At 37.7% G+C, this 15,481-nt stretch overlaps 1 protein-coding gene and 1 long non-coding RNA gene across 2 annotated transcripts; both read right to left on the bottom strand.

The window, feature by feature from the left end:
• Positions 1-3,982: 3,982 nt before the first annotated feature.
• LOC138884271 (uncharacterized) lies at positions 3,983-8,415 on the bottom strand. Its single transcript, XR_011404436.1, has 2 exons — positions 8,353-8,415; positions 3,983-4,507 (listed from the first exon to the last, which is right to left on the bottom strand). It is a non-coding gene; the product is annotated as an uncharacterized lncRNA (long non-coding RNA).
• A 91-nt stretch (positions 8,416-8,506) lies between these two features.
• Positions 8,507-12,875, bottom strand: LOC104242625 (uncharacterized). Its single transcript, XM_009797724.2, has 4 exons — positions 12,346-12,875; positions 12,162-12,272; positions 9,588-9,656; positions 8,507-8,922 (listed from the first exon to the last, which is right to left on the bottom strand). The coding sequence occupies exons 1-4, from the start codon at positions 12,502-12,504 to the stop codon at positions 8,872-8,874; spliced, it is 390 nt and encodes a 129-aa protein (XP_009796026.1). The 5' UTR covers positions 12,505-12,875; the 3' UTR covers positions 8,507-8,871.
• Positions 12,876-15,481: the final 2,606 nt, after the last annotated feature.

The following is a 15,481-nucleotide window of genomic DNA, read 5'->3' as shown; positions in this document are numbered from 1 at the left end:
AGGGCTCCAACCCTAAACTGAACTTTTCCCTTTAGTCAGCATTAGGGCTCCAATCCTAAACTGAACTTTCCCAGTTAGTCAGCATTAGGGCTCCAACCCTAAACTGAACTTTCCGTTTAGTCAGCATTAGGGCTCCAACCCTGAACTGAACTTTTTCATTCCCGCCAACATTAGGGCTCCAACCCTGAACTGAGCATTCTTCTGTTAGTCAGCATTAGGGCTCCAACCCTAAACTGAACTTTTTCCATTTAGTCAGCATTAGGGCTCCAACCCTGAACTGAACTTTTTCCATTCCGCCAGCATTAGGGCTCCAACCCTGAACTGAGCATTGTCTGTTAGTCAGCATTAGGGCTCCAACCCTAAACTGAACTTTTCCCTTTAGTCAGAATTAGGGCTCCAACCCTAAACTGAACTTTCCCAGTTAGTCAACATTAGGGCTCCAACCCTAAACTGAACTTTCCGTTTAGTCAGCTTTAGGGCTCCAACCCTGAACTGAACTTTTTCATTCCCGCCAGCATTAGGGCTCCAACCCTGAACTGAGCATTGTTCTGTTAGTCAGCATTAGGGCTCCAACCCTAAACTGAACTTTTTCCATTTAGTTAGCATTAGGGCTCCAACCCTGAACTGAACTTTTTCCATTCCGCCAGCATTAGGGCTCCAACCCTGAACTGAGCATTGTCTGTTAGTCAGCATTAGGGCTCCAACCCTAAACTGAACTTTTCCCTTTAGTCAGCATTAGGGCTCCAACCCTAAACTGAACTTTCCCAGTTAGTCAGCATTAGGGCTCCAACCCTGAACTGAACTTTTTCCATTCCGCCAGCATTAGGGCTCCAACCCTGAACTGAGCATTGTCTGTGTTAGTCAGCATTAGGGCTCCAACCCTAAACTGAACTTTTTTCTTTAGTCAACATTAGGGCTCCAACCCTGAACTGAACTTTTTCCATTTGGCCAGCATTAAGGCTCCAACCCTGAACTGAGCATTTTCCATTTAGTCAGCATTAGGGCTCCAACCCTGAACTGAACTTTTTCCAGTTAGTAAGCATTAGGGCTCCGACCATGAACTGAACTTTTCCATTTAGTCAACATCAGGGCTCCAACCCTGAACTGAACTCTTTCCATTTAGCCAGCATTAGGGCTCCAACCCTGAACTGAGCACTTTTCCGTTTAGCCAGCATTAGGGCTCCAACCCTAAACAGAGCATTTTTACCTTATGGAAATATTAGGAATCCAATCCCGGAGTCGCATTTGGTAGACTGAAATTTTCCAATCCATTCATCAATTCTATGAACTTCCCGGCATTTAACTCACGAAATTTTTCTAGTAAAACTGGGGCAGAAAATTTCGTTCGTTTGTTTTTCCCCGCAGGTCTAACTTCGAAGCGCATGGATCGAGACGACCCACGAGATGAGTCTCAACCCAGAATAAAAAAAAAAAAGATGTCCCGAGATACTGGAGAAAATGAAAGGCGGATCGCTCCAAGATTTGATCAAAGTCCCAAGCTCTGCCAATCCTGTCTCACTCAGTATCCCAGAAATAAACAGGCACCTACAACTTGCAAGCATCAAGATTCGGATCGAAGTCTACAAGCAGAATCAGCTAAGACCCAAGATCAAGTTGCAAAAGAATCATAGATAGGAATCTTGTAACTAGCGGTTGACACGCATACGTAGTTAGTTCAGTTTCAATTTTCCTTTGGTTGTAATAAGGGAGTCGGTAAGCAGCAACGGCAACAGCAGTAATGGCAAGCATTGCAATCCCATGGTAGTTCCAGCTACCAAAGCTTCCCGAACTACATTGACCTGATTCCTGTTTAGCCCAGGATATGTAGGAAATCTTTGAAGCGAAGATTCGGTCAAATCTTTCAAAAATGTGCTTCACACGGGGTATTCCAATAGGCAAAAATCGCTCATATCCGCTCACTTTATCTTTGCACGAAAACTCTTCGTGTTTCCGAATAAAGAGGGGCAGCTGTGAGCACGTGATTTTTGTTTACGCGACAATCACTCCAAAAGAAATAAAAAATAATAGCAAATGGTCTTGCTGTACAATTTTTGGATTTTTACGTGGCATTTTGTTAATTATTTGTGATTTTGCCCATTTTTATTTTTATTAAAACAAAATACAAAAAAATGTGTCGTGTGTAGTTGAACCGTAATCCGGTTATTAAAAGGAAAAATCGCAAAAAATGCATCTTTCATTTTTGTCATTAAGTGATGCTATTTTAATTAAATGTTAATTATGTGTTAATTTTTGTTTTTATAGTATTATTTGACAAATTAATTAAGAGATTTAAGAAGAAAAGGGTTTTCGGATTGGGCCAATCCAATTTAAATAAGAACAAGCCCAAACCAAAACGACCCAGTCCAACCAGGCCCTCTGCAAGACGCCCAAACGACGCCGTATAGGCATCATCTCTTTGAGTCGTTGATTGATTCAAAGGAACGACCCAGATTTGGCCAATCCTTTACTCAAACGACGCCGTATGAGGCCGTCTCATCTCAACCGTTAAAATCCAATCCCATCTAACGGCCTCAGGTCACGCCCATGAACCCGACTCATTCAACCCCCAAACCAACCCAACCCCTGGCGTTTGAAACGACACCATTCCCCACCAGTTGAAAGATCCTGGCCTTTCGTCTCGCCTCATCCGACGGCCAGGATCTATTCACTCATTAACTATATAAACCTAAAACCTTACCCCACGCCCCATCCAAACACCCCCCCTTCATCGTCCTCACCACAGACCCAAACCCTTTAGAACCCTAGCCGCCCCTTTCCCCTCACCATTAATCCCGGCGGCATGGACGCCGGTGACCCCCACCTTAACACCATAGGACCGCTTCACCACCCTGAACATAGATCTGTTGTCCTTTTGCCTCGAATCAAAACCTAGGTTCTCGAATCTTCATTTGAAGATTCGAGCAAAACTCGATCCACACCGATCTACCCCAGATTCATACCAGACACTCCCCTGACCTCCCTCGTGACCAAACCAGGCTTGGTTTGGTCCGAATCTAACCAGAGAAAACACAAATCCCAAATCTGCCCCTTAGGAACCCTAGAAACCCTGAGCCCAATCTGTGTCCGTTTGAACTAAATGATTAGGGTCTAATGGACCTTAATCGAAGTGTTCTAAGTAGAGACACTTCGATTAAAGTCCGTTCAACCCCAAGAAAGGTCGATTCAAATCCGAGTCAGGGTTTGTTGATTTTTCCAAGACTTTAAGGTATTTTTGCTTTCCCTTTTTTTTCTTTATCAGTTCGTGTGTTTGTTGTAGTTAAATGTTTGTTCATTGCCCCAAATGTTTGGTTGATTTTGTTTTTGAATTTTGGTCGACTGTCTTGTCCACCTTGCCCGGACCTCTGCATTTGGTCAAGTCCTTTTTCATTCACTGATAATGTGTGTGTATGTAAACTGTATAATCGACTGAATTTGAAATTGGTCGACTAATTAATTCTCAGGTTCATTCCTGTTTTGACAGTGCAAATCTGAATCCCTTGTTAAATACTGTTCGATTCCGATCATTGGCTATTGGTTGTATAGGTTATAACTAGTATAGTCGATTCGATACGTGTCGTCGATTATTTTCAGCTGTTTGAACGATAACAATTTGATTTGTTTTCCTGCTGAACTTTGTTTGAATCAAATTAAGAATCGAGTATAGCTACTTATAGTTGTTGTATTTGAATCAGAAATTTAAGGATTTGGTTTGTTAGTTGCAGCCTGAATTGGTGGCATGTGCACTTGTGCACAACATGTGCATTAAGGCCCTTTTAGAGATTAAAAATAATTTGACAGCATGTGCTGTCAGGGCATATTCAGGCTGCCCACACCCTGATTTGTTTAAGAAATAATAAACCATATCTAAGTAAAGGCTGTCAGGGAATCTCATGGGAGGGTTTCTACTTTTTAATTTTTTTGAGTGGAAAGACAGCAGGAAAGGAGAGGGTTCTGATTTGTCCAACAGGCTGTAAAGGGCTGATGCTAGGCTATAAAAGAGGAGAACTTCCATTAGTTAGGGGGGACAGACATATACAGAGAGAGAAAAAAGAGAGACAGGCATATACAGATACACATTGAGAGAGGATATATACAGGAGAGAGATAGAAAGCAAGAGATAGAAAACATACAGATAAAAATCAGAAACTGTTCTTCCTATTGTTGTTCTGATTTCACTTGTTTCAACCTGTTTAATCAATACTGATTCTTCCAAGTCCTAATTGAGGTTACTGGTTGTGTGTTTCCTTAGTTTATTCCTGGATTTGGTCTGTCTGAGTTCTGATCCTACGTTACTGGTTATTGCTGTCATTTGCTACTTTTTCCATCGGCCATAACTGCATTCTGCACTGGAACTTGTTCTGTTGTTACTTGTTTGTCATTGCTGCTGTGTCGCTTTGTTGTTGCTGCTATTTTGTTCCTGCTGCTGCTGATTTTCCCTATCTTCTTCCTCTTCTCCTTTGCATTTTCAGCATCCCAGGTACACATTTCGAGTCTCATATTGGTGTAACTGTAACATTTGAAAGCATGAAATGAAAGATGTTGAAGAAGTTTAAATACTTGTTGTAATACTCATGGTATATTGATGGGCTCGTATAACTGACTAGTTTGTAATTCAATAGCATGAAAGGACAGTTAATTGATACTTAACTGAGTTTTAGTCTTTTTTTGTTATGGTTTATAGTCGTTTGTTGGTACGAGGGATGTAATTGTACAATTCACAGAATGCATGGATAGTTGACATAGTGACTAGCCAGATTCCTTTTCAGCTATAATGGTATGCATAGGGTAGAATGCTTCGACTTTATTAAATACAACACAATTCTGTTTTATATTTTAGGTCTTTTATCGGGTCCCGTTAGGCAGTATGTAGGATCACGTTCGAATCCCATTAGTAACAATTTCTAGTAGTTAATTCCCTTAATCTAGCCTAAACAAGTTTAGTTAAATTCAACTCAAGAAATGTTTGGAGTTTAAGTGTAGCGTTTCCTCAGCTTGTATGCAATTTTTATCAAATTAAAAGCATGTTCCACGAGGTATAGCATTCTTCATCTCATAAACAACTAATCAGATGATTAACAGGAATCCGGAGTTGGCCAAAAGCATGCAATTGAATTAGCACGTATTTTTTTTATTTTTTAGAGACAAACATAATAGAAATGTAGTCACTTTAGGATATCCCTTTTAAAAATAATGAGACGAGCCTCGTCAAATAAAGATGCACATTGCGGGGCCCTCAATAATTGATCACAATAAGTACTTAGAATTTGGGAGGGACTGTTTAGTGAACTTTCACAGTCTTCCCCCAAAGATAATAACGCGTTAGACTCTTTAGGCGCGAATTAATTAAATTACATTCTTAAATTCGGGTGCGCATTTATGTGACCCAAATCCAAATCTCAACGGAGTCGAAATGTGTTAACAATTACGGGTGCATTGATTGTGACGTGGTTCGAGATGCGTTTTCACGACGTTGCAATTCTATAAAATAAATGATAATAATAAAAGCGGTTTAAACTTAATAAAAGCACATAAGTCACAACATGTATTTAAATCAGATATTTAGCCATTATAACAATTTAAGCGACCGTGCTAGAACCACGGGATTCGAGGGTGCCTAACACCTTCCCTCGGGTCAACAGAATTCCTTACTTAGAATTTCTGGTTCGCAGACTTCATTTGGAAAAGTCGAATATTTTCCTCGATTCGGGATTCAAGATAAACCGGTGACTTGGGACACCAAAAGCCAAACCTTTCCCAAGTGGCGACTCTGAATTAATAAATAATCTCATTTCGAATATTGTCACTTAAATTGGAAAAACTCTCTCGCGCATTTTTACCCTTCGGGGCCGGGCGCGCAAAAAGGAGGTGTGACAGTATTGCTGTGAAAAAAAAAGTATTTCTTTAATAAGGGGTGACTTTTGCTGCAATTGTGCTTAAAGAAGTATGAGGTAATATACATTGATGTGAAGGTAGAGTTTGGTTTGACATAAGTATGAGGTTTGAATGTTAAAGTATATGTATTAAAGTGCTTAGGGAGGTGTAGTCACTCTTATATCTAAATGTATCATACCTGTCCCATAGCCTACATTACAATCAAATAAAGTCCTAATTGATCCTAGATTGAATGAGTTCGATTAGTGGAGTAGTACACTATGGGCAAGCTTATGGTGCATCTTTTGTGGCATATGAATGTTATTTCTGAGAGTGAGTGAATTCTTTCTATCTTGAGTTCATGAGCGTTCTCAAATTTTATTGTGTGGAACTAGTCTCTTTAGTTGTATGAGGGCACTTGATTCATGAAGGAAGGTAATGTCAGTGACCTTTATGTTAGAGTAAGTGGGTGAGTTGTGAATAATGCGTGGTACTTGTGAGTCAAATCTTGAGGTGAAGATGTTACACTTTTGTGCTTAGTCTATTTTAAATACTCTTGGTGTGATGAGTTAGGAGAATTGTTTAAAAAGGTCGTGTCTATAAAAAGTGTAGTTTGATTGCTCGAGGACGAGCAATGATTTAAGTGTGGGGTGTTGATGATAGGCTGTAATTAAGTATTTTAGTCGCTTATTACACTCTAATTTACTGCACTTTAATTGAGTTTGAGCTTTAATCGCTAGTGTCTTGCGCTAACTGTGTGTTTTATGCCTTGTAGGAGTGATTCCGAGCTATATAGATGTTATGGAATGAATTCAAGTGATTTGGAGCTTTGAAGTCTGAGTAAAAGTCCAAGGAATTAAGCCGGGATCGTGTCAGGGGTCAACTTTGATAGTTAAGAACAAACGAAGACTTGAGTAGGCATATTGCGCACTGTCTAGTAAAATGCACATAACGTTTTGCTCAAAACTCCATTTGGGCTCCACAATATATGGATGGAAAGATAACTATAAGGGCTACAACTTTAATGTTTTACGTTTTTCCAAATTCCAAACGGAACAGGGTGAAAAGTGCGCGTCAAGAGCGCGGCCGCGCTCATCAGGCAGAATACTGGGCAATATGCGCGGCCGCGCTAGTCAAACCCGGGAAAAGTGTCCTTTTTCACATTGGAGAAGGTATAATTGTTTGGGCCCAACCCTACTTGGTATATATACATGGAAAAACGGTATTTTGAGGGGATAGACCAATTTTTGACACAGATTCGACCTAAGGAGGCAGAGATACAATACGAGCAAGGCGGAGAATTCTTCTACGAGTTTTTCCTTCCTCTTCCTATTTTTCATTGTTGATTATGACTTTTAGTATTGTAATTTTACATACTATTATGAATAGCTAATTTGTTATCTAGAATTTTGATAGAACCTTTTGTAGGATAATCTTGTTATGTTTTTATATAATTGAGCCGTAGCTTTTCTCTATTTGTTCAACTACGTTTATATTGTGGTTGGTTGAAGAGCTCTCAATTAGCTGTGCCTATTTAATATGTATTACTCGGAAGAGAGTGTATATTTAGGTAGTTGTTGAACAACATCACTCCCGATGTATGTGAGGAATCAATAACCAAGGGTTTAAAGGTGGGATTAGGGATAACAAAACCTTGGGTGCGATCTAAGTGAGCTGTAATTATAGCCAGCTAGCGTAACTCGGGAGAGTATGTCTAGTAAATTGTCGTAATTACTCGGGAGAGAATTACAACACGCAGAGCGCTCATGATCGGTAGAGAATACTTAGGCGAAATTATAGAAGACATAGCAGGAAGGATTCCGACAACTGGGGAAATCATAACTCTAGGCCTCCTTAATCTTGTCTCTAACCCGTAGTATCTTTAGTTGTTAATCTACTAATTTAATTAGTTAGTTAATTAGATATAAGAATCTTAATATTTATAACTTAGGAATTGTTCGAACTTGTCTTCTTAGCAATATTGAACAATTGTAGCTAAGTCTTAGTTCTCTGTGGGATTCGACTTCGGACTTGTAAACCTGATTATATTTGCAACGACCGCTTAATCTTTTTTATAAGGTATAGTTGGGCGTGATAAAAAACGGTGTCAAATAACTTCGTAGAGCTAGCCATCTGTTTTTATTTAGGGAACGGAGAGTGATAAAGGACGGATGTGAATATTAGAGACGAGCACAAGAGGCCGTCGGCCAAAAGCAATAGTATTTATATTAGCACAAATGGTGTTGTCTAATCCAGAGAATTGGGTAGTTACCTTTGAAAATGCATAAATTAAAGGGAAATGAAAAGAGCACGTATTTTTGCTGATCGAGTTATTTCTTCAGCTTTTCTGTTAATTAAGTAGGAAGGAAATTTCAATTTATGCACAAATGCCATTTTCACGAAACACAAGTAAAATCAGCTTAAGAGAAATGTTACATGTGGGATCTGAAAAGGGTAGTGTGTACGCAGACCTTAACTTACCTTGTGAAGGTAGAGATGGTGTTTCCGATAGAACCTCAGCTCAAGGAGGAAGCATTACCTGGTCATGTATTATAATTTGTTGGTCAATTCTGCACAAATGGTGTGTCTCGTGACAAATAATCATCAATACAAGCTCACAAATCCTCTTAGTATATCTCACGAAAAAGCTATTTTATATATTAAACGACTCTTAATATAGGGAGTTCACACACATTCTATTTTCAAAACTTTCACCATATTTCCATCTTTCAGTTCCATTATCCATTGTTCAGGTCATGAATTTGGCACTAAACTTCCATATCATATGACTATAAATATAGTTCACTTTTTTCTCAAATGCCACAACTTTATGTAATATACAACCAATTACCAGTTAAAATACAACTGGAGGGCCTCAAAGGAGGGACATCAACAGGACTAATTGGAAAAATTGATCTCTATAACCCACTTCACCAGTTTTTTTACATGCCTCGTGTAGATAGTAGACTGTGGTGAACTCCAGCCAGTCCAATGGAAACACTAGCGATCAATGAAAGATTTGTTCATAAGATTAACTGCTGAATCCATAAACTGCAAAATATGAAAACAAGAACCATGTGATAAAAGGTAAAACAGAACTTTGGTACAAACACTAGCAGTTGTATGCACGAAACCAGCATCATATGTGCGTATTTAAAGAATTAAACATCTGTATGCGCATACTTGAACCTACTGTAAAATGTTGAATCAACTTTTTATGTAGTATTCACCAATCAGACAGAAAGGGAAGAGCAGTGTTTTATGTCTTTCATAGATAAGTTGGCCAAACTTATAGTAAAAGTAATAATCAAGCTTAGGTATGTACAGATGCAGTTGCAGTTTTTTGTATGCAAAATGTGTATATAGCTAAGCACCACTTTGCGTTCTAGCCATTCTGCCTATGTTCCCTCTTGTTTGAGTAATACAATTCATTGAGTTACAAGTGCACAGGTACGTTGGTGACCTATCGGTTTTTAGGAGCTACTCATTTGCAATTTGTAAGCTAACACAGCACAGTTTAAAAAATGTAAAATAACTTTATCGTGCAGTTAACACATTTTGCATAAGTAGAATATACAAACTATTTTACTGGAAGTAATATAGTTACTAACCAAACTAGTATGCTCCCACAGAATCTAACTCAATCAATAGATTTATCTCCTTAAAGAGCATGTCAACTTTAGTCAATTGAACTAAACTAGACAAAGCAGTATTACCTTCCCAACCGACTTAAGTTCTCGTCCAATAGGTTCCATAAACTTCAAGTCGACTTCAATGGGCCACACCTACATGCATAAAGGAAGTTGATTGGAAATGCAAAATACTGAAAGCTAAAACATAATGAAGAGGCTGAAGACAAAACCAGAAATAATTGAGACAATATAGTTTGACAAGGTAGTGACAGTTATAGCTTGGGGGAATAAGATTTAAGAAATTAAATAGCATAGCCGCTTTCACCTGAAACTGAAAGTCCAAAAACATATACACATCGTCTCACCACCCCGAAGCATATAGATCCACCCAATCGATGAACACTCAAACCAAACTCACAAAGCCTTCAATGAGGTGGCAACTATCGTGAGAAGCATCAAATGTCTTTTAGCTTCAACTGAAAGGGAACGGAGGAAGAAAAAGATATAATCACGCACAGATTCTCTACTGTTCATATGCCCTAATTTTTAATTCCTACCATGCCAGGAGGTTAGGCCTTGTAGTTCACAGATTAAATGGAGCAGAGACAAATAAATTGGTAGTGTTACTAACTGATCCATCAAACTTTCATTTTTCACTTCAGGATATAGGAATTAAGTATCTCTGGACCTTTCACATGTCACATGTAAAATTATATTTTGTATTTCCTTCTCAGCTCCCCCTTGATAGCAAAAATTCCATCCAAGCTTATGATTTTCACAGGGTCTTTGATCCTTAACAATATTTTGTACAAATGACTAAATAAAAAAAGCATTTTTAATAAGGTTTATTGAACAAGCATAAGACAAAACCAGTTTAAATATTCTATAGATAAGGTAGTTAGATCCCTAATCATTTGTCTTTGCATTGATCTTTTAAGATGGCAATTCTAGAGGAGGTTTATTGGAGGTAGTGCATGATTTTCTGTTATTTTAAAAAGGTACAAATATTTCTCTCAAAAAATATTTCATGATAATACACAAGATGGTATCAAGAGTGTTCACACACTGAGTGACTCAACCACAATTATCAATCAAGTTATCCCAATCGTCTGTACATACATGTATCCTCCTTTATCATGTTTTGGGATTTGAGGACCTGGCATATTCAAATTGGAAGAAAAGAGTGATTAATCAACAGTACGGAAGCCAAAGTTTCTTAACATCTGTAATTGGTTCATAGCATCTTGTATGTATGCTACAAAAGCAATGAGCTTTCTGGAGTTGTTGCACTTCTTTGAAGTAGCATGTCTACTAAATCATCTGTTTCCATATTTTTACAAGAGAACCTATTCTACTAAAAAACTAGCACATATAGCAAATTCTTTATAGAAATCAATTAGATTAGCTACTTTTGATAAGTACCTAGCCATGGGAACTTCCCTTCCTCCAACCCTCCTCCCAACAACTAATAGAAAGAGAAAGAAAATAAATACGTATAAAAAAAGAACTTCTTCATATGCACCGATACGCAACATCGTCATTCCCTTCCTATAAGTACAATAATTCTGGGCAGAGCATCAATCCAATCTTTGTTATCTGACAATGCCTATTGGTAGAATTTAATAAGTCGAAGAAGGTTAGGTATCCTCTACTCTTAATTCGTAATAGAGAAATTGTCTAATACATACAGCCAGAGGCGGACCCAGAATTTTTACGCGACGGGGCACATTATTCTGCTCAACCAGTGGCCCCTAAAGGCTTTTAGTGTTCAGGGTGCCAACTACTTTAAATTAACCATTTTCAAGGTATATACATGTATATATATACAGGATATCATCCGAAGTTTACGCGGTCCGGTGACCCCTCACCCATACACATGGGTCCGCCTCTGCATTTAGCTCAATCATTTACTACAGAATTATTTGTAGTTAGACGGACCACCATAAGTTAATCCTAGAAAGCATTTGATCAGAGGTACAGTTAGATTAAATAAGCTGAACGGCAGATTCTTTTCCATTATACTTATAGACGAAATCAAAGAGATACTTATAAGCTCTCCGATAAGCATAGTAAACTCCTACAAGCTGAAAATAGCAACAACTACATAGTTGTCCAATTCCTTTCAATAGCATCGCCTCATGTACATGTTATGTTTCTCATTCGAATCTTCTATTGTTTCAACTCTACAAACTATGCTATGCAAAATCAAACTCAACGATAGTGGAACAATCCTGTTTAATCAACGAAATCAAGTTACAAATAAAATAAAAACAAAATCATAAACTCCCATTAAAAAACTCAAATACATAAGTGCCAATTGGCATAAACCTTCTTTAAACTATCAATTCTACTACATACTCCAACAAACTCATAATTCCAGAAAGAAACATAATTTTTTTAGGTCTTTGAAAATAACAAAATTCAAACTTACACTACTTTTCATTTCGATCTATTAGGAGCTAGTTATCTCCGCGTGACCTATATGTCACGGGTTCGAGCCGTGAAATCAGCCACTGATGCTTGCATCCGGGTAGTGCGGCTCTTCCCCGGATCCTGCGTGAACGTAGGATGCTTTGTGCACCGGGCTGCCCTTTTATAGGAGCTAATTAATAACAAAAAAATAATGATTTAACTAAATTTGGAAACAAAGACAAGCACCTTAAGTCCCAGTAATTTAATAGGTGCAATCTGTCCTGGCACAATGCAATCTGGACCTGCAGCTTCTACAATAGCCTCCGTCCCCAATCCACTTCCAATTGGATCTGGCTCCTGCACAAAAAACATTTAAAAGGTCAAGACTTTATAAGTATTTGCAAGAGAGACAAGTGTAAAACTCACAAACCTTCATAACGGAGAGGGCATAATTGGAATAAGGGTTTTGAGGGATACGAAGAATAGGGGAGTAGTGAATTTTAGGGATTGGCTTTGAACCAGAAGCAGCTCTCCATGGTACATCATTCGGTAGTGCAGCTGCAGCTCCTCCACCCATTTTTCTCGACATTGAAAAAAGAAAGAAAAAGATAGAGCTACTTAGCAAGTAATTAAACTTAAGCCTTTGAATTGCGCTGTAAATGCAGAGGTTATGGAGATTAGCAGAGGAATTGCTGTGAATGGATAAACAGAGGAAGGGTTTATCAACAGGAGAAGGCGCAAGTTAGGTATTTTTGTTTATCTTGTTTTCTAGTACGAAATATGGTGCCAAATTCTTAGAAGGATAGAGTTTGTGTTTTTCTTTTTATGGCTAAAGATTTGGGATTTGGAGATAATAAATCTATATATTTATATAATACAGGGGCTTAACGTGTTATCCACCGTTTCATTTTCTCTACTGATGAAGAAAAGTGACTGTTCATTTTTTAATCTTCTTTTGACAAAATGAACGAAGGTGTATGTTCATTGGCTATAAAGTCTTCTAGCCACCTTCTCATTTATGTCTGAAAGATTAATTAAAATCGAAGACTCACTACATACCGTGGCATAGTTAAGTACGCTCTCTTTCTCATGGCACTCACGCTTCATCTCTCTTTCTGTATTTTACTTTTTTTTTCTCTTTTTATCAATATAAATTGTAGAGGGTTTGGTGCGAGCAAAATGTGTTTTTCATTGGAAATATTCCCTGTAAAGTCTGTAATACAAAACTTTCATTCTCCAAATATGCTAAAGCTTCCACTGTGTACATAAGGGGAATTCAATAGATACCAGAACAATGACATAAAATGTAGGCATAAAATGTTTTGTGACAATAACTAGGGGTACGGTGTACATGGACCGGGTTAGTTCGATTTTTATCAAAACCAAACTAAATCAATTATATCGGTTTGGATTGATTCGGTTTTGTCAGATTTTTTTCTTACATGGATATTATTTCACTCTTACTTTGTTATATTTTTTATAAGTAAATATATATAGTTAGTAAAAATTAAAAAAAATTGACAAACATATCATCTATTAACATATTTTTATGGGAGAATTTTCTTAATAATATATGATAGTTATTTTTTTAGTCGCCTGGCAATAATTTTTCGTTATGTACAACGTTTTAATAAAACATAGTATTATACAGCGTTTTACATTAAAAAATGAATTATTAATTAAAATGTGATATTATACTACGTTTTCCTTTAACGGCTAACTTTTGGATAAACTAAAACACAGTATAATACTGCATTTTAGTTAGAAATGTAACTTTTTTTAACTGTATAAAGGAATTTTGAGTCCAAAATACCATTATTCAGGTTTCGGACTCAATGTGATGCTTTTTCTCTTACCCGGCACAACATATGGTATGTTAATTATGCACTTCAATTGTTGAGCATTCAGGAAGAGGTCAACTTAAACGAATGTTAGATGTGCTTCTCAAAGACCAATTCTCATACTTCATTATAAAAAAATCTTTATAGAACTTATCATTTTGGTAGTAATGCCAATAACATTAGTTCATGTCACAATTTTTATTGAAATATATTATTTTTGTATTTGTTTGGTATCTCGGGTCTATTATACAGGGTGACGAAGATGTCACACATCACATCGGAGCGGAATGGATGAAGTAGAGGCTCGCTTCTGGTGTCCTATGTGATAGGACTGTGCCGTTAAGACTTAAGGGTAAGTTTTATCGAGTGGTGGTTCGACCTGCTATGCTGTATGGGGCTGAGTGTTGGCCAGTCAAGAACTCCCACGTGCAGAAGATGATAGTAGTAGAAATGAGGATGTTGAGATGGATATGTGGGTGTACCATGCGAGATAGGATTAAGAATGAAGCTATCCGGGACAGAGTGGGAGTAGCCTCCGTGGAGGACAAGATGCCGGAGTTGCGACTGAGAAGGTTCGGACATGTTAGGAGAAGAAGTATTGATTCCCCTGTCTGGAGGTGTGAGAGGTTGGCCATGGAGAGTTTGAGAAGGGGTCGAGGTAGGCCTAAGAAGTACTGGGGAGAAGTGATTAGATAGGACATGGCGCTGCTTCAGCTCACTGAGGACATGACCCTTGATAGGAGGGTGTGGAGGTCGAGGATTAAGGTAGAAGGTTAGTAGGTAGTTTATAGTGTTTACCGATAGGCTTAGTAGCGTGCATGTCCCTTCATATTCTTAGATTTTTGTTACGATATGTGATTTTGTTCGCCTAAGGTATTGTATTCCCTTGCTATTATTTGATACTACTTATCCTTTATCTCCCCTTTTTCTCTTCCATCTTTTTCCTTCCTTGCTTCCCTCTTCCTCTTCTTGCCCTTCTTGCCGAGGGTCTATTGGAAACATCCTCTCTACCTGCATTAGGTAGGGGTAAGGTCTGCGTACATATTATCCTCCCCAGACCCCACATGTTGGGATCAAACTGGGTTTGTTGTTATTGTTGTTTGTTTGTTTGTTTGGTATGCTTCATGTTTACTCATCCGTATGAATATGGGAGCATTGATCCAAGATTTAAAAGAAAATCTTGATTACATTTCCTAACTTATCGTAAAATTTGACGACTAAAGTGATTGAACTAGAAGTATTGTATTAATTTATGTCAGTCCTCTAATTATGGTATTCATGATAAGCAATTCTCCGGTGATTTTCTGATTTAAATACTTATAATATCATAGTTATAAGTGTTGTTTTTCTTTTTAATTGTTATTGTTGTTGTTGTTTCACTTGTTTTAAACAAAATGATTTCCTTTTCTCTCTTGATAATAGGATTAAAATAACCTTAGTAACCTTTGAAGCGAGATATTTGAGATTATACCATATATCATAGTGCATCAAGAAGGCCACAGTTCATCTTACCTAAAACCTTGGCTAAATAATAGTAAATATATAACATGACTCAGTGAAAGCAAATAATATCAAAATAGGATCTGACATATATTCCTTGATGGGAGCAGCATTCAATCCAAAAGAAAAATAATTTTCTTTTCCTTTTGATCGATTTGTATGGATCAACTTACTGGATAGTTCGTTTTTTTTCTTTCTTTATACTTTTTGTTAGTAGAGGAAAAA

The sequence above is a fragment of the Nicotiana sylvestris genome, chromosome 12 (assembly GCF_000393655.2).
Source record: "Nicotiana sylvestris chromosome 12, ASM39365v2, whole genome shotgun sequence".
Taxonomy (NCBI): Eukaryota; Viridiplantae; Streptophyta; class Magnoliopsida; order Solanales; family Solanaceae; genus Nicotiana; species Nicotiana sylvestris.
This window is presented reverse-complemented; position numbering and strand designations above follow the sequence as displayed.